Genomic DNA, 19,621 nt, shown 5'->3' with positions numbered 1-19,621 from the left:
GCCAGGGCACTCCTGGAGCCCTTAGGGCTCTCCTAGTCAGCGGGGGAGGGGGGGCGGCGGGCAAAGGAGGGCCACTGCACAGGACTCCAGAAGACACACAGAAACATTTTCTTTTTTAAATGCAAAAAAAAATTATCTTCCTTCAGATACAATAGAGAAACTCCAAGCAAAAAAGGAAATGAGAAGCATGTGTTGGAGTAAGTCCTGTTGTGAGCACCAGGTAAACACTCCATATTCAGTCCCTTAAGAACAATGGACTTTTGGCTCCTTTGCCTGAGATATCCTTACAGGGCACTGGGGCCAGGTCACAGAAGGCATTAGAAACACTCAACACAAATCTTATAAACAGGACAGTCTCCCCTTCCCCCCCAAACTCATGCCCCTATGGAGGGAGCAAATACTGAATCATATTAGAAAATGTAAATAAGATGGGAAAACTCAGGTTAAAGAGCTACTCAACTTGTGGACATGACAGAGAAGGCCCCCCTCTCTCTGGCCAGGTTGGTGAAATGCTCTGGGTGAGAGGTAAAAAGATCCATGGGTGGGTGAGAGGGCAACCCTGCTGAGTGGGGTGAAATGTTAAATAGGGTGCAGTGGCCATGGGCTAAGAGCCAGGTCCAGTACAAGCCTGAGACGGTGGGGACAGGGGTCAGGCACTCACAGCTCCCAACGACCTCTGGCCTGATGGGCCCGGGCAGGCCCTGCCACTGCCTCTGTGCAGAGGAAGCTGTGCTAAGCCGGGGCCAGGTGGCGTCTGCCCTGCCTTCTGCAGGCTGAGCGGGCAGCAGTGTCAATCCTCACGCAGGTAGGCCTCCTGCTCCTCCGGCTCGGCCCTCTCGTTCCCGTCCTCCTGGGTTTTCTGTCGGAGTTCTTCTGTCTGTGCTTCTGCCAACTTGGTTTCTGCCTTCTGGGAAAGCTGGCGTACCTCCTGCACCTGCGATTTCACCAGCTGGATGTGACTCCTGGCCGTTATAGAGGCCTGGTCCGCGCCTGCCGGAAGATGGGCCATTTATACTGAGTGGACATAAGGAAAGCCTGGGGGCTCTTGGTGGTTGTACCTGAGCCCTCCTCGCAGAGTAGAGAACCTTCTACCTCCATATACAGGTCTGTTTTCCTCTCGTCAAAACCCTGGCATTTTCCTCCAGCTATCAGCAGTTGTCATAATTATCAAATGCAATTCCCACAATCATCTTTATAGCTGCAGAGCTTAGTATAGGCGTTTTAAGATCTTAATTTTTTAAACTACATTCAAGTAATACATTTCTACTTGACAGTGAAGAGATCACTCACAAAATTGTCAAAGCTCTATCTTTTGGAAGTTTAAAGAGCATCTTTCTCATCCTTTAAAATGTTACTGTAAAGTAACATTTCATCTACTAATTAATACTAGATGGGCTGCTATTCAATTTATGAACTACTAAGGCCAATTTACTGTATTCACATGGAATACTCAGGAAAAAATTGACTCTAAATTGACATAATGGCACAAACGGTATTTACTGAACATATTTTGCAGTTTTATTTTTGAATGATATCATTTTATTGATACCTGTGGCTAGTGTATTTCATCATATGAAAGTGAAAGTCACTCAGTTGTGTGTGACTCTCTGTGACCACATGAACTACAGTCCATGGGATTCTCCAGGCCAGAATACTAGAGTGGGTAGCCGTTCCCTTCTCCAGGGGATCTTCCCAACTCAGGGATAGAATCCAGGTCTCCCGCATTGCAGGTGGATTCCTTACCAGCTGAGCCCCCAGGGAAGCCCATATAGATGTGCATATTTAATGCATCTACAGAACACTCGAGCAGTTCTCTTCTAGCTTCCTGCACTAAAGAGAGCCTTTAGTACAATGTTGAAAGGTAGTGGAGAACAGCAGGCACCCTTATTTCTGACATTGATGGAAATGTTTCTCATATTTCACTATGATGTACAGCTACTTTATCTTGTTAGGAAAACTATAATTGTACTTAATTTAGATTTAAATCACAAATGGACACTACATTTTACTGAAGCTTCTTGGGACATACATTGATACTACAGAGGTGTCTTTTCTCCTTCAATCTACTGTAGATAACCTTAAGTAGTGAATTAAATATTGATAGGTATTAAATAGTTTTTCACTGTATGTCCATAAGATCTTTTAAAATTTATTTTTATTGAAGTATAGTTGATTTACAATGTCTTAATTACTGCTGCACAGCAACATGATTCAGTAATACATATATTCTTTTTGCAAATATTCTTTTCCATTATGTTTATCACAGGATACTGAATATAGTTCTCTATGTAATACAGCAGGACTTTGCTGTTTACCCATTCTATATATAAAAGCTCACATCTGCTAGTCCCGGCCTCCCAGTCCACCCCTCCCCCAACCTCTCAGCAACCACCAGTCTGCTCTGTGTCCATGCTTGTTTCATAGACGGGTCATCTGTGTCGTGTTTCATGGTCCACAGGTAAGTGACACAGTGTGTGCGTTTCTCCTTCTTACTTAGTGTGATAATCTCGAGCTGCATCCAGGTTGCTGCAAATGGCATTCTTTCCTTTTTTTATGGCTGAGTAGTATTCTATTGTGTACCCTCATCTTCTTTCTCCATTCATCTGCTGATGGATATTTAGGTTGTTTCCATGTTTCAGCTATTGTAAATAGTGTTTCTATGAATATAGGGTTGCACATATCTTTTTGAATTATAATTGTGTCTGGGTACACGCCCAGGAGTGGGGTTGCTCCACCATATGGTAGTTCTTACTTTTCTGAGTAGTCTTCATTGTGTACTATAGCAGCTCCACCAACTTAAATTCCTACCAATAGTATATGAGGGCTCCCTTTTCTCCACACCCCCTCCAGCATTTGTTATTTGTAGACTTTTTAAATGATGGCCATTCTGACTGGTGTGAGGTGGTACCTCATTATAGTTCTGATTTACATTTCTCTAATAATTAGTGATGTTGAGCATCTTTTCATGTGCCTATTGGCCATATGTATTCCTTTGGAGAAATATCTTACATGTTTTGCCCATTTTCTGATTGGGTTTTCTTTTTGTTGCTGTTGTTGCACTGTATGAGCTGTTTGTATATTTTGGAAATTAAGTCTTGTCGGTTCACATTGTTTGCAATTATTTGCTACCATTCTGTAGGCTGTCTTTTTTGTTTGCTTCCTTTGTTGTTCAAAAGCTTGTAAGTTGGACTATGTCCCATTTATTTACTTTTGTTTTTATTTGTATTGCCTTGGGAGGCTGATCTAAGAAAACACCGGTATGATTTATATCAGAGAATGTTTTGCCTATGTTCTCTTGATAGGGTTTTTTCCCAGTGTTGAATTGAAATTGTATTTTGAAGGTATATGGCTACTTCTATCTACCCACAGTGACACTGAGCTGCAGGGGTTCTGTTCTAGTGCTGGTCTAGTCCAGTTTGGGTTCAGGCCTGTGGTGGCTTTGGTGGTGGTTTAGTAACTACGTTGTGGCTGACTTTGCAGCCCCACGGACTGCAGCCCACCAGGCTCCTCTGTCCACAGGATTTCTCAGGCAAGAATATCGATGCTCAACATCACATAATTATTAGAGAAATGTAAATCAAAACTATAATGAGGTACCACCTCACACCAGTGGGTTGCTATTTCCTTCTCCAGGGGATCTTCCCAACCCAGGGATCAAACCCATGTCTCCTGCACTGGCAAGCGTATTCTTTATACCATGGAAGCCCATGGTGGCTTTAGACCGTTATAATAGTTGGGAGGCTTGTCGTCATTTTCTGGTACACTTTCTATAACACAGGATTTATGTTTCTTGAAGATTTGATAAAACTCTCTCACAAAACTGCGTGGACTTAGTGTCTAACTTGGGGGCACAGATTTTTTATGAATATTGTTTCAACTTTTGTGGCTGCTCCTCTTGCTTTGATTCTTCCTGGGCCAACTTAGGATTTACATAAATATCATAATATTCTCTTGTGATTAGAAAAAATCCCCTAATAGCTCTTTCTGGGCTTCCCTGGTGGTCCAGTGGTTAAGAATCCACTTGCCAAAGCAGGGGACATAGGTTTGATCCTTGGTCGGGAAGATTCCACATGCTGAGGGGCGACTAAGCCTGTGTGCTACTGAGTGCTACGTACAGCCACTGAGCCTGTCTGTGCTCTAGAACCCGTGCTCTGCAACAGAAGCCACCACAATGAGATCTTGAGCGCCAAAGACTGCACCAAAGACCCAGTGCAGCCAAAAATAGATAAACTATAATAGCTCTTTCTGATGTTACTTCTGCACTCTCAAAGTTATACTTACCAAACCTTATTTTCCTTATTCTTTACAAGGAACTGGGTTTTTTGCCTTTTCGACTATTTCTTTTTAGTCTTCTTATACCTTTTATTCGGCACTGTCTGAATTTATTTGCTTTTCCTAACTTACTGGGCTAAAAGTTTATTTTCAATACCTCTTGGTACAGGGAACATTACCTGTCATTTATGGTTGCTGTGCTTTGTATTTATGACATGCATCTTTAAATAAGGGGTCCATTTCTATTTAAGAGCTACTTTGTCTACAACATTCTAGGTCTCTGCTATTAATGAGACTTGTCATGATAGTTCTGAGTACTTTCAAATTTCCATTTTTCTTTATTGAGGTATAGCTGATTTACAACAGTATGGAAGTTTTAGGTGTACAACCTAACTATTCACAACTTTTAAAGGTTCTAATCCACTTAGCTATACACATGATCTACAGCTCTATTTCCCGTGCTGTGCATCTCTGTGGTTTAGTTTATACACTACCTCTTCACCCTGCTCCCTCTCCCCATCGGTCACCACTAGTTTGTCCTCTGTACCTCTGAGTCTATTTTGTTTTATTCACTAGTTTTATTTTCTAGATTCCACACATAAGTGACATACAGTACTTGTCAGTGTCTGACATTTTACTAAGCCTAAACCCTGCAAGTACATCCATACTGTTGCAAATGGCAAAATTCCATTCTTTTGTGGCAGAGCAGTATACACACACACCACATCTTTATCAATTCGCCTGCTGATGGACACTTACGGTGCTTCCCAAATCCTGGCTATTGTGAATAATGCTATGAACACAGGAGTGCATGCATCTTTTCAAATTCACAGTTTAGATTTCTTCAGATACATACCCAGGAGCAGAAAGTAACTAGGGCTTCCCTAAGAATCCGCCTGCCAAGGCAGGGGATGTGAGAGAAACGGATTTGGTCCCTGGGTTGGGAAGATCCCCTAGAGGAGGAAATGGCAGCCCATGCCAGTATTCTCGCCTGGAGAACCCTCAGGGACAGAGGAGCCTGGCAGGCTACAGTCCATGGGGCTGCATGGAGTGTGACGCGACTGAAGCAGCTTAACAGACACGCACACAGCACAGAAAGGACTTGCTGGGCCATATAGCAGTGGTGGGTTGGTTTTGGCTGTGCTCACACAGCAAAAAGAAAAAAAAGATTGTGGGATTTTAGTTCCCTCACCAGGGACTGAACCTGTGCCCTCGGCAGTGAAAACGTGGAGTCCTAACCACTGGGCACCCACAGAATTCTCAGTTTTCAGTTTTATTATTAATTTTTACAATTCTTTTAAAAACACGTTTTGAGTAGTTGATTTACAATGCTGTGTTTCAGGTGTACAATAAAGTGAATCAGCTATACATGTATATCTATCTACTCTTCTTTAGATTCTTTTCCCATATAGGTCACTACAGACTGCTGAGTTCCTTGTTCTATACAGTAGGCCCTTATTTGTTACCCATTTTATATATAGTAGTATCTATGTGTCAGTCCTAAGCTTCCAATTTATTCCTACCCTCAACCTTTTCCTCTGGAAACCATGTTCGTTTTCTATGTTTGTGACTCTATTTCTGTTTTGTAAGTAAGTTACTTCGCCTTTTTTTGGTTCCATGTATGAGCGATGTCGTATACTGCTTTCTCTGACTTTGCTAAGTGCGACTCTCTAGGTCCATCCATGCTGAGGCGGGATGACTTCATTCTTTATTACGGCTGAGTTATACTCCACTGTATAGATGTGCCACTTCTTTCTCACTGCCGTAGCTGCTCCTATTGGGGCGCACGGGCTCTAGGGCATGTGGGCTCCAGGTTGCAGTTCCCAAGCTTGAGCACAGGCTGAGTTGCTCCTTGACATGTGGATCTTCCTAGAGCAGGGCACAAACCTACGTGTCCTGAACTGGCGAGCAGATTCTCTGCCACTGAGCCAGCAGGGAAGCCCAGTATGCACCACATCTTTATCCACTCGACGGATAGTTTGGTTGCTTCCATGTCTTAACCTATTGTAAGTGGTGCTGTAGTCAATATTAGTGTGCCTGTATTTTTTTGAATTATGGTTTTCTCCAGATATATACCCAAGAGTGGGACTGCTGGATCATATGGTAGTCCTATTTTTAGTTTTTTAAGGAACCGCCATACTATTCTCCATAGTGGTTGTACCAATTTTTCATTCCCACCAACAGTGTAGGAGGGTTCCCTTTACCCTTTCAGCATTTATTGTTTGTAATTTTTTGATGATGGCCGGTATGAAGTGACATCTCATTACAGTTTTGATTTGTATTTCTCTAATTAGTGAAGCTGAGCATCTTTTCATGTGTTATTGGCCATATGTATTTCTTCTTTGGAGAAATATCTACTTGACTGTTCTGCCCATTTTTTGATTGGGTTTTTTTGTTGTTGCATTGTATGAGCTGTTTGTATATTTTGGAGATTAATCCTTTGTGGGTTGCTTCATTTGCAAATATCTTCTCCCACACTGAGGATTTTCTTTTTGTTTATGAGTTCCTTTGCTATGCAAAAGCTTTTATGTCTAATTAGGTCCCATTTGTTTTTATTTTCATTATTCTAGGAGGTGGATCAAAAAAGACATTGTTGCAATTAATGTCAGAGTGTGTTCTGTGTTTTCCTCTAAGAGTTTTATCATATCCAGCCTTACATTTAGGTCTTTAAATCCATTTTGATGTTATTTTTGAGTATGGTATTACGGATTGTTCTAATTTCATTCATTTACTTGTAGATGTCCTCTTCCCAGCATCACTTCTTGAAGAGACTGTCTTTTCTCCCCTGTATATTCTTGCCTCCTTTGTCATAGATTAGTTGACCATAGGTGTGTAGGTTTATTTTTGAGGAACCACAATACTGTTTACCACAGTTGGCTACACCATTCTGTATCATCACCAACAGTGTACTAGGGTTCCCTTTTCCCCACATTCTTACCAACATTTCTCACTTATGATCCTTTCTGATGCCAGCCATGCTGACAGGTGTGAGGTGATGTTTCATCGTGGCTTTGATCTGCATTTCTCTGATGCTTAGCGACATTGTGTCATTTCATGCACCTGTGGGCCATCTATGTCTCTGGAAAACTGTTCAGGTCTTCTGTCCATTTTTAAATCAGGTGTTTGTGTTTTTTTTTTGTATTTGAGTTCTGCAAGTTAAATTTCCATTTTTATTTTTGGTGAGGAAGGGGATGTCAAGTAATTTTCTGAGTCTTTGTCACTTGGCATAAAAATCAATTTTTGTACATGTTTACATACTATTTGTATTTGAAGAGGTTTTTTTGGGGGGGAGGCAACATTCTGTATTCAGTATATCTATGTGGTTAGGCTTTAAAAAAAAATCATCCTGTTCCAACACCTAATCGCTTTTTTTACGTTTTGATCTGTGAGCCTGAGATATGTGTAAAGCTCAATTTCTCCTTGTAAATCTATCAGATTTTGCGTTATTAGGCACACATTTCAAGAGTGATGTCTTGATAAACTTCTGTCCCTTTTAATGTTTTCTGTCTTGAATTCCTCTTCTAACACTGCTCTGTCACCTTTTTGCTCAGCTTTCTGATAATTCAATTTATCTTCTTAAAATACCTAATCTTCCTATGTGTTATTTTAGATGTGCCTCTGTAAACAGTTTTAGCTAGAATTTTTTAATATGAAGTATCATTTAATAAGTAAATTTATTCCTTATGGTGATTACTGATTGTTGAATGTGTTCCTTTACTTTGCATTTTCTAATTAACAGGCTTTATTTCTTTAACCTTTAGCCTTAACTGAATTTATTAAGTTTTCTTTGTCCCTTCCCTCAACACTTCTTCTTGAAGTGTTTAACAATGTCTAATGTTAAGCCAATGTTTCCCTTCTCAAACAATGAAGCTTAGCATGCTTTCACTGCTTTCCCAAACTGATTTGATTACTTAAAAATTTAACATTCAGAGCTTCTGACAAGTTGTACTAAATTCTGTTCATTATTTTTGTATCTCAGGTGCTTCTAATTTTTTTTTAAAACACTTTTTCCAGAAAGTACATGCAACTGGTTAACCTTTCTTAGATAATGCTTGTAGTTTACCTTCCCTCTTTGTTCCTGCTAGATCTTAAGCTGGCCTAGTGAGTGGTAAAGGCTGCCTGGTGATGTTCTCAGCAAGGCTCCCTCTTCACTGTACCTGGGGACCCTGCTCCCATCTTTGGTGTGCCATGAATGCTATTTCATGCTTCTGTTGTTTTGTTCTTCATTCCAGTCCTGTTTGCAGAATCCCTTGATTCCTTGGGCATTAGTTAACTAAGAATTCCTTCTGTATTTACTTAAAACATCTTTTACATCTTTAAGATTTCAGAAAACAAAAACATTTTAACAAACCAGTTTCTTAAGAATTTTTATGTTGACATAGTTTGGGACCATTCAGGTAACATGTTAAATGAGGATCTCCCTCAAAATACATTAGAAAATCATTCAACCTCAAGCCCACTGGATGGATAGTAATGGTTAAAAAACCCCTGGTGAATGGGGCACCATTCTATACTGGGAGGCTCTAAGGTAGAGAGGATGACGCCTTGGCTACCAGGGACAAAGGGTTTAGGATTTGACCTAACTTGCTGAATCCCAGTTTGGCTGATTACTTACTGGGTACCACAGCATGCTCGGTGAATTATTTAACCCCCTCTATCTGCCAGTTTCTTCATCTGTAAAGTGGGAATGATAATAATAACTCCTACTTTAAAAGAACTGCAGGGATTAAAATATCTATAAAATGTTTACCACAAAGCCTGAGATACAGATAATATTCACAGATTATCTGGGTTACTAAAAAGTAAAATCCTTAACTATTTGGAAGTAATCAAAATTTCTAACTGACAGTTTTATTATTTTTCATTTTCTAGATACCATCTAGCTTCTACTGGTCTGGTCTACAGGGGCATTAATTTTTTCTTTGTGTAAATGAAAACAATATTGATTAATATGCTGGAAACGGGAACATTTTCTCACAAAGTAAGAGCTACAGTATCCCTCGTTTTTTGGCTGGATGAAAACTCCAACAGCACCTCTACAGTAAAAACTTTAACCTACCCGTTTGGTAGGCAGCTTCTGCTGCCATCTCTGAAAGACTAACTGCAGTCATCCAGGTGGTTTCCAGCTTCAGGTACTCTTGTTGTTTTGAAGTCATCTATAAATTAAACAAAAGCACTTCAGACAACATGACTCTTCATTAGTATTAAGCACATTTAAATGGACTTCAGTTCAAAAGCAGTTTGAGAGAACAGTTATTGGTAAAACACCTTCATTTAATAATTTAGATACCACAATGAGGCAGGAGCACTAACAGAAAAATCCAAGTAACTCTTTGCTTACCTCAACTCTGGCTCCTATGATCACCTGCCACACGGCATCTTCCTCCTGTGAATTCATTTTCCCAAGTAAACTTGTGTATTGCCGGTACAGAGAAATTAAGGTATAAACAGCCTACAAATACAGAAGAAATTAGTAAAATAAGTGAGGTGTAGTAGGGTAAGACTTACATCTCAATGTGATGGAAGTCCCATTGCTGCAAACTGGCTGTTCTCATTGAACCTCACCACTGTATGAAATAAAGGTGTTATCTTAGGACATCAACATCTCTTGTTAACTTCTGTGGTTTAAAATCTTGTTAGCAATTCAGACAAAGAGAACAAAATGCAGATGGAAAACTCAGAAGGCTGAGAATAAAGCTGTTGGAAAATGAAGGTAAAGAAACATATATATATTACTTTAAATGATTCTGATATCCATATACTCTATTAGATCAGTGGCTTTCAAACTATCCTCACCCAGAAGCCCCTGGTGTTGCTGGTAACCCCAACTGAACCAGATCAACGTGGTGCTCCCCCTGTCTCATATACTGAGCTGCTATATTTAAGGTTTTTCTTTTAAAAAGGGTTCCTGGACAGTGAGGCCAACCACAGCCCTTTCCCTGCGGTAAGTGTCCCATCTGCAGGGAACCTACATTAAATGAGGATCAGCAAAACTAATTTTAAAAGATATATGCACCCCTATGTCTACAGCAGCCCTATTTACAGTAGCCAACGTATGGAAGCAACCTAAATGTCCACTGACAGATCAATGGATAATGAGGATGTGGATATACAATGAGATATTACTCAGCCACCAAAAAGAATGGAATAATGCCATCTGCAGTAACATGGATGATCATACTAAGTGAAATAACCCAGAAAGAGAAAGACATATATCACATATATGTGGAGTCTAAAAAAAAATGATACAAATTAACTTATTTACAAAAAGAAACAGACTCACAGATATGGAGAACAGACTTGTGGTTGCCAATGGGGAGAAGGTGGGTGGGAGAGGGTGGGTGGGTGAGGGATGGATTGGGAGCTTGGGATTAGCAGAAGCAAACCATTATATAGAGAACGGATAAACAACAGAGTGCTACTATATAGCACAGGGAACTAAATTCATATTACATGTGTATATGTATGTATATATACATAAACTAAATCACTTTGCTATATAGCAGTAATTAACACTAAATCAACTATACTTCAATAAAACTAAAATGAATAAATAAAAAGTAATAAAGGCCCTATATGACAAAGCTACAGCTAATATCATACTCGATGAAAAGCTGAAAGCATTTCCTCTGAGATCAGGAACAAGATAAGGATGTCCATTCTCATCACATTTACTCAACATAGTTTTAGAAGTCCTAGTCACAGCTATCAGAGAAGAAAAAGAAGAGGAATCCAAATTGGAAAAGAAGTAAAACTGTCACTGTTTGCAGATAACATGATACTATACATAGAAAATCCTAAAGGTGCTACCAGAAAACTATCAGAGCTCATCCATAAATTTGGTAAAGTTGCAGGATACAAAACTAATACACAGAAATCCCTTGCATTCCTATACACTAACAACAAAATATCAGAAAGATTTAAGGAAACAATCTCATTTAGCACTGCAACAAAAAGAATAAAATACCTGCCAATAAACCTAAGAAGGCAAAAGAGCTGTACTCAGAAAATATAAGACACTGACGAAAGAAATCAAAGATGACACGAACAGATAAGAGATATACATCATGTTCCTGGATTGGAAAAATCAGTATTGTGGAAATGACCACACTATCCAAAGCGACCTACAGATTCAGTGCAATCCTCATCAAATTGCCAAGGGCATTTTCACAGAATCAGAACAAAAATTTTACATTTTATATGGAAACACCAAAAAACCCCAAATAGTGAAAGCAATCTTGAGAAACAAGAATGGGGCTGGAGGAACCAGGCTCCCTGACCTCAGACTGTACTACAGAGTTAGAGTAATCAAAATAATATGGTACAGAAATATAGATAATGGAACAGGATTAGAAAGTTCAGAGAGAAACTCACAAAACTATGACCACCTAATCTATGACAAAGAAAACAAGAATATACAATGGAACAAACACAGTCTCTTTAATAACTGGTGCTGGGAAAATAGGACAGCTTCATACAAAAGAATGAGAACACTCCCTAACACCATTCACAAAAAATAAAATGGATTAAAGACCTAAATGTAAAGCCAAATATTATAAATTGCCCAGAGGAAAATATAGGCAGAACAGTCTTTGACATACATCACAGCAAGATCTTTTTCGATCCACTGCCTAGAGTAATGAAAATAAACAAATAGGGTCTTTGCACAGCAAAGAAACCATAAACAAAACTAAAAGACAACCCTCAGCATGGAGAAAATATGTGCAAATGAAGCAACTGACAAGAGATTAATCTCCAAAGTATACAAATGGCTCATGCAGCTTGATATAAAAAAAAACAACAACCAATCAAAAAATGGATAACAGACCTAAATAGACATTTCTCCCAAAAAGACATACAGATGGCCAAAAAGCACATGGAAAGATGCTCAACATTACTAACTACAGAAATGCAAACTACAATGAGGTATCACCTCACACTGTCAGAATGGCCAGCATTTAAAAAATCTATAAACAAACTCTGGAGAGGGTGTGGAGAAAAGGGGATCCTCCTACACTGATGGTGGGAATGTAAACTGGTACAACCACTATGGAGACCAATACGGAGGTTCCTTAAAAAACTAAAAATAGAACTACCATATGACCCAACAATCCCACTCTTAGGCATATATCCAGAGAAAACCATAATTTAAAAGAAGGCATATACCTCAATGTTCACTGCAGCACTATTTACAACAGCCAGGACATGGAAGCAATCTAAATGTCCATCAACAGAGAAATAGATTAAAACGATGTGGTGCATATATACAACAGAATATTATTCAGTCATAAAAAGGAATGAAATACTACCATTTGCAGGAATATGGTTGGATCTAGAGGGTGTCACACAGAATGAAGTAAGTCAGAAGGAGAAAAAAAAATCACCTAATATTGCTTATATGTGCAATCTAGAAAAATGGTACAGGTAAACTGATTTGCAAAGCAACTTTTTTTGGTCAAGGGCCAGAGAGTGGTCTGTTTGCAACTATTCAACTCATGAAAGCTGTCACAGACAACACAAACACAAATGAACCTGGCCACGTTCCAGTCAAACTACAAACACAGGCAAGACTGGATTTGATCTGTGAGCCAGTTTGCTAACGATGGATTTAGATGATCAAGACTTAACGAGGAGACACTTACCTTAGTATATTCAGTGATTGCTTCAATCAATGCATATGTGGTCTGAGAGAGAAAGGTAGAGGTGCTATCTGTTACCAAAGACACAGCCCTCCTCATTAATGTATCGTTACTAAGAGAATGAGGCTCCGGTTTCTGAAAGACACAAACATTTTTAACTTTTAACCTAAAACTCAAGCTCAGATCACAGTCAAGGGAAAAATGTAATTCCCACACTGCAACTACACTCTGCTGCTTCTGTGTTAACTTTTTCTTTTAAAGCTTTATTTGTGCTATTAAAGACAACATATGAAAATGATTCTTCAGTATGCTTTCCACCTACTTTTTAAATTTGTCATTCTCTGCTCTGAAGAGCTAAGTATTCCTTTTTATAAAAGACTAGTACTTATAATCACAAAATTCACAAAGTTATGATTCTTCATTACCACAGTGCTAGACGCTTGGGATATAAAGATAAGAATCTTAAAGACTGGATGAGAATCTTAAAGATGGAGGAGGAGGAGCTGGAGCTAAGAGTGAACTACAAAATTAATACAATCAAGTACCATGGGTGCTATGGAAGAAGTCTGGAGGGGTGCACATAAGGGAGCAATCACATCTATGTTAAATGAGAATAGTTTAGAAAAGGTTTCACAGAGTTGATAAGGAGTTAAGCTAAGCATAAGAAAGTAAATGGCTGGTGGAGAGGACGAATCCCTCTTGATTGAGCTGTACAGTCTTGGTTGGGGGGAGCAGGAAGACTCTTTCCTCTGACCTCAGCTGTTGTATTTGAAAAAAACAAAAACCAGTATAACCAGCTCATGAGTTAAGGGGGCTGTGACCACCTTGATTAAATACTGGAAACTGTGATGACTCTCCCCTTTTCCTTCCTCAGCAGAGGACTTATTGTATCAGAACTAACAAACCAATCCCTCTATCATCTGTTATCTCATTTTTGCTATTTAGAGCATAAACACATGGAGGGGGCCTGGGTTTGATCCCTGATCCAGGAATTAGATCCGACATGTGGCAACTAAGAGTTCAAATGCCACCATAAAGATCAAAGATCTCATGTGCTGTAACTAAGACCTGGTGCAGCCAAAAAAAAGATATATGAATAAATCATGAATTATATTTATCACACTTTTCATTCGATCAAATAAATAAGAATTTATTCTGTACCCTGTGCTGAGGAGCTAGAGAGCAAACAATGATATCGCCTCTGCTCATGAAAAGCTAATTTTGTCTTATTCTGGTAAGTTAAGTCTTCATAATACCCTCCATTTATACCATGCTCAGTTGTGTCTTGACTCTTTGCAACCCCATGGACTGTAGCCCACCAGACTCTCCTGTCCACGGGATTTCCTAGGCAAGAAGACTAGAGTGTGTTGCCATTTCCTCCTCCAGGGGACCTTCCCAACCCAGGGATCAAACCCCGGTTCTCCTATGTCTCCTGCATTGCAGGCAATTCTTTACCTGTTGAGCCATCAGAAAAGCCCATTTATTTTTGGCTTCATCAAATGCCTTCCATTTTACAGTGCTTATTTACTTGTCCCTCGCAACAGTCCAGGTATTATTATGTCTTCTTTTAAGATGAGAAAATGGAAGCTCAGAATGGTTATGTAACTCTTTCCAAACCAAACCTCCTCATTCCAAAGTTTCCTTTGTATTCTGCTGACTCAGAGTCAAATGGATTATCACCAAATATCAAAATATACAACATAAGTGGTCAGAAAAGGGAGATCATTGCTGGCAAGTAACTAGGAAGGCTTTAAAAAGAGGTGGGGGAGTTCCCTTGTGGTCCAGTGGTTAAGAGTCAGCTGGCCAATGGAAGGGACTCAAGTTCAGTCTCTGGTTGGGGAAGATTCCACATGCCTGTGAGGCAACTAAGCCCCTGTGTCACAACTACTGAGCCTGTGCTCCATGAGAAGCCACGGCAGGGAGAAGCCTACATACAACTAGAGAGGAGTCCCTGCTCACCGAAACTAGAGAAACCCTGAGCGCAGCAAGGAAGACCATCACAGCCAAAATGAATACATACATTAAAAAAAAAAAAAAAAAAACACAGGGGTGGGATTTGTGTCTGAAGACAAGCAGGATTAGAATGGACAGGTATCCTGGGATAGATGAAACAAGGAGGAGAGTACATACGATGCAACCAGGGGATATTCTGGGATCTAGCCTGGCTGCTGAACTGTGAGGAAGTTCTCTGGATTTTAGTTTTGTGACACAGAATGGAGAGCCACTGTAGGCTCTGAAGAATGGAAGTGGCAACGCTACTCCTGCAGGAGGAGAGTGAGTGGAGGCTCCTGTCAACCAAAGGTTCCTGGCATCTGACCCAGAACTGAGTGAGGTAACTAGGGCTTAAGAACAATATAACTAGAAAGGACAAATAAAAAGATCTTTTGGAGGAAGAAAGAAAAGGCTGTCCTAATTATGACTGAAAATGACTTGGTGTCCAAGTAAGCATTTTTAGGTTAAAGATTCATCAGTCTGCAGAGACGAGGGCCGAGTACGGCACAGAAAGGAAAGAGCTCATGACAGAGCCTCAGAAGATGCTGAAAATACTTGTGAAAAAGGGAATTAATCTTGCTGTCATGATTAAACACACATTTAAGTATCAAGTACATTCTGCCAAAATGTTTGCTGGTTTCCTATTTAGTTCTTCCTGATAAAGTATATAACCAATGGTTTTAAAATAAGATATCCCTTCCCCATCAGCTGTCTAGTTGACAGCTCCACCTAGACATCATTTCCAAAACCGAACTCTTAAATTTCCTCCTCTCAAAACCCACTCCTCTCCATCCCAGTATCTGACAACACCATTCTTTCAGTTGCTGAGGCCTTTTAAAACCACTGGAAATTAAGTTATATACTTCACATCTAACCCAACAGCAACACCTGCTGACCGTCAGCCCACTTCTCCCCACCTGATTCAGGCCCATGATCATCTCATACCTGGACCCCAACTGGTCTTTTTAGTTCCACACAACAACCTTTAAAAACTTATGTCAGGGGTGGGAGGGAGGCTGAAGAAGGAAAGTATATACGTATACTTATAGCTGATTCACACTGTTGTATGGCAGAATCCAACACAACAGTGTAAAGCAACTATCCTACAATTAAATATAAATTTAAAAAAAATTTATGTCAGAACACAATAATTTTATGTTAAAACCTGTGGCTTATCATAATAAATTCCAATGCTTACAATGGCCCACAAAGTACAAACGTCGAAGTACATTTTGACCTTCCACTATCTGTGAGCTCATCTGTTTTTCTCTCATTCCACTTTTTCTTCCTCCTCCTCTCCAGAATGTGAGATTTACAAAAGCAGAAATCTTGATTTAGTCTTAGTCTCTTGTGTATGACACAAAAAAGTTGCCCCATAAAGTTTTGTTAAACGAAAAGATTATTGTTCTGTAATACATTCTTTTCTTTCTTCCCTCTTTATACAATTTGACCAACTTGACAAACCAATTTCTACCAAATGAGACCATCAAAATGAGGATATTAATATATCTGCTCAGCTATGAAAAAATGCTGATACAGCATACCATCACCTGGGGTTGGGTAGAGCGCTGGGTGAAAACCATTAGAGCTTGTCAGATGCTTCATCGCCTGTTTGAGACTTCAGAGGACACAGTACACAAAGACCAAAACCACGGAGTGACAGGATGGTACTTCACCTGGGCAATAGGAACTGCACAAAGAGTGACCCCAAATCCCACAGCCACCGTTTTGTGCCATGGTCTTATCAATTCCGAGAAACAGCGCTTCTTAAAGTTAGCCACGGCCGGAACGCACTGTCTGTACCTAGAAACAGAGTTTAATAAGTTTAATAAGGTACAACCACCCATCTGTAAGAACTTCTTCAATTTACGTGAAGGGGCTGGACACTCCAAGTGGGGCCAGGCTGGAACCCAAATGACGACGTAGGGTGCCTTTTCACAGGACGGGACTCAGTGGGCAGCGGGGCGGACTAGAAAGGCCTGGACTCGCACAAACAGGCAATCGCTACTTGGCTACCCCCGCGCGGGAATGAGGGCGGACGGTGGTGAAGTTTAAGAGGTACCAGGTGTAGACGTGCAAATAGTGGTGGTCTCAAAGCTTTTTAAAAACCAAGGCCCAAACAAAAACGCTTCTGCAGGCAGGATTTAGCGCTGGTCCTCCGACCTAGACTGCGTCCCTGCGACTCTACGTGGAGCCCGCAGGCGCTGCGAGGGGAACCAGGCCGGCTTGGAAGCCAAACACTTCCGGAACTTCTCCGCCCTCAGGGAAAACTCCCTCGGGCAAGCCACCGCCAGCCCAGGCCTCTCCCCTTAATTCTCCCCTAAGACTTCAAGAGGCCAACCGAAGTCATTTCGCGGGCACACCGAGACGCCCCCAAAAGACAGCCCGAAGTGGGGGAATGCTCTTTCGGCAGGTGAACAAAGAAAAAAGCGTCAGTGGGACGTGAAGTCCGGGCTTGTCCCGGGAGGCTGGAGGCCTCAGACCCGGAGTAGGGGCAGGGCGTCCTCAAACCTCCGGGAGGGGCGAGACGCCGTGACCCGCTCGGCCGAAAAGCGAAGCGCGAGCCTGCAACGCTGGGGCTGCAGTCTGGTTAAGGCGCTCTCAGCGTTCCCACTCTTCGTCCGACCTTGACCTCCTACACGACCCCAGCGGTACCTGAAAAGCGAGGATACGCTCCGAGAAACCCAACTCCGTAGAGCCGCCATTCCGCGGCGGCAGGACGCCAGGAGCACACGCCGGAAGTGATGACACTTCGGTAGCAGGGGGCGGGGAGCGGCCGCCACTTGAGAGGGCGTAGTCCCGTGACCACGCCCCCTCCCGAGAGCGCAGTCGGGATTGGGCAGACGAGGAAAGGGGCGGGGCTGAGGATAACGGCAGAAACCGCGTTGCCAGACACCTAACCGCCGGAGCTTCCGCTTGGGGAGGGGCGGGGCGGACCGGACCGTACCCTGGGCTAGAGGGAGGCGGGCGGAGTCGGCTGTGGTGAAGGGTGTTTGGACAGGGTCTCGGGTCCTCGCCCCTGGAGAGTTCTCTCGTTGGCTGGCCGTTCGGGTCCGTCAGGACAGAGGTCGGAGGCGGAGCAGCACCCTGGAGGGCAGGTGGTTGGGGCCGGGTGCGGGACCGGAGGTGGGAGGGGCAGGGAGCCGGGCCGGCGGCGCTGTCACTTCAGCACCAGGAAGTAGGTGGTCCAACCGGCCAGCAGCAGCGCCCCGATGAGCACCGTGTAGCTGAGGAGCACGAAGGCCAGCAGCTCTCGCAGTAGCTGCAGCACGTGGGTGGTGGACGAGGTCGGCATCGCCCTACACCGGAGGCCCGAGGACCTGCGGGGTGGGGGTATTATCCAGGAGACCCTGAGCACGCCAAGAGGACGGTTCTCTGTCTAGACCAACCTCCGCTGGACACTAAGCAAGCGCAACCGAGTCCGGCACCGTTAGAGGCAGTGTGGACAAGGGGCTAGACTAGGACCTCTAAAAAGTATAAACAGACCTTCCTAAGGCTGCTGTTGCTGCTGCTGCTAAGTCACGTCAGTCGTGTCCGACTCTATGCGACCCCATAGATGGCAGCCCATCAAGCTCCCATTCCTGGGATTCTCCAGGCAAGAATATGGAGTGGGTTCCCATTTCCTTCTCCAGTGCATGAAAGTGAAAAGTGAAAGTGAAGTTGCTCAGTCGTGTCCGACTCTTCGCGACTCCATGGACTGCAGCCTACCAGGCTCCTCTATCCATGGAATTTCCCAGGCACGAGTACTGGAGTGGGGTGCCATTGCCCTCTCCGAGGCTAAGGAAGCCCAAAGGGCTAATTTTCTCCGTAACAACCACGTGGACACTGTCTGCATTTACATTATATAGTTCTTTTAAACTGAACGTTCTCATTCTTTGGCTCCTGATCTGGATCTGAGCTCGGAGGGAAGCCTGGAGAGGAGAGTTCCCAGCTCCCACTGCTGCACTGGTCTTCATCTCCAGCCCTCTCCTCCCATCCACCTCATGCATTTTTAATGTTGTGAGTGTTGCTAATGGGCTGATGGAGTAAAGCTTGCTTTTTGCCATCATTCAAGCTGCCGCCCCAGCTGTCAGCACTACTTGGGAGAGGAAAAGTGATCCCTTTGAGTAGGGGGAAAGCAGCGGGCCCTCAATGCAGCCCTTCTGCAATTTCTCTGGTTGCAAGGCGTATCAATTTGCAAGAGTTTGAGGACCGCTGCTTTGTGGCCAGGCATGCTTGCCCTCCTGGCCAGCCAGGATCGCAGGAGTGCTAAGAGGTGGGTATCAGTTTGACTCTGGGCTTATCTCTGCCCATTCGTGCTCTTGGCATCCGTTCCAGCCCTCCCACCTCGGATGGAATCAGATGGTAACAACTACAAACCAATTCTTTACCTCCACTGCTGCCCTGCCCAGCAACACCCCTCAGTGCCAGCCACCGACTTCCCCGTCTCCCCATTTCACTCACTCAGCAAAGTTTCCACGGATCCTCCACTACGGCAGCTCTGCGGTCCCTCTCCGGTCTGCTGTCTGAAGGCAGGCTTGTGCGCGCTCCAGCGATGTGGGCAGAGCTGAGGGACTTTCAGGCAGCAGCTGCACTCACCAACTAGGTGTGGTCTAGAGACCAATCACAATCTCCACGTGGTCCCTGAGCTCTCACGGAGCTGCGCACAGGCAAGTCCAGACCAGGCGGGGCGCTGGCAGGCTTGCCCACCCTCTGCCTATGTCACAGTCACAGCCCAC

The 19,621-nt window shown here is 42.7% G+C and overlaps 1 protein-coding gene across 1 annotated transcript; it reads right to left on the bottom strand.

Moving 5' to 3' along the window:
• Positions 1-92: 92 nt before the first annotated feature.
• DIABLO (diablo IAP-binding mitochondrial protein) lies at positions 93-17,979 on the bottom strand. Its single transcript, XM_040250746.1, has 6 exons — positions 17,559-17,979; positions 16,580-16,706; positions 12,915-13,046; positions 9,614-9,724; positions 9,332-9,428; positions 93-990 (listed from the first exon to the last, which is right to left on the bottom strand). Exons 1-6 carry the CDS (start codon positions 17,606-17,608, stop codon positions 791-793), a joined length of 717 nt encoding a protein of 238 aa, XP_040106680.1. The 5' UTR covers positions 17,609-17,979; the 3' UTR covers positions 93-790.
• Positions 17,980-19,621: the final 1,642 nt, after the last annotated feature.

Source organism: Oryx dammah, unplaced genomic scaffold (assembly GCF_014754425.2).
Source record: "Oryx dammah isolate SB20612 unplaced genomic scaffold, SCBI_Odam_1.1 HiC_scaffold_12, whole genome shotgun sequence".
NCBI lineage: Eukaryota > Metazoa > Chordata > Mammalia > Artiodactyla > Bovidae > Oryx > Oryx dammah.
This window is presented reverse-complemented; position numbering and strand designations above follow the sequence as displayed.

Bases quoted from the DNA above. Each gene is read 5' to 3' on its own strand.
- DIABLO (XM_040250746.1), bottom strand. From the start codon at position 17,608: ATGGCGGCTCTACGGAGTTGGGTTTCTCGGAGCGTATCCTCGCTTTTC. The intron at 9,725-12,914 runs GTAAGTGTCTCC...CTGTATTTGTAG, and splicing joins CAATCACTGAATATACTAAG to GCTGTTTATACCTTAATTTC. The intron at 9,429-9,613 runs GTAAGCAAAGAG...TTTAATTTATAG, and splicing joins TCATAGGAGCCAGAGTTGAG to ATGACTTCAAAACAACAAGA.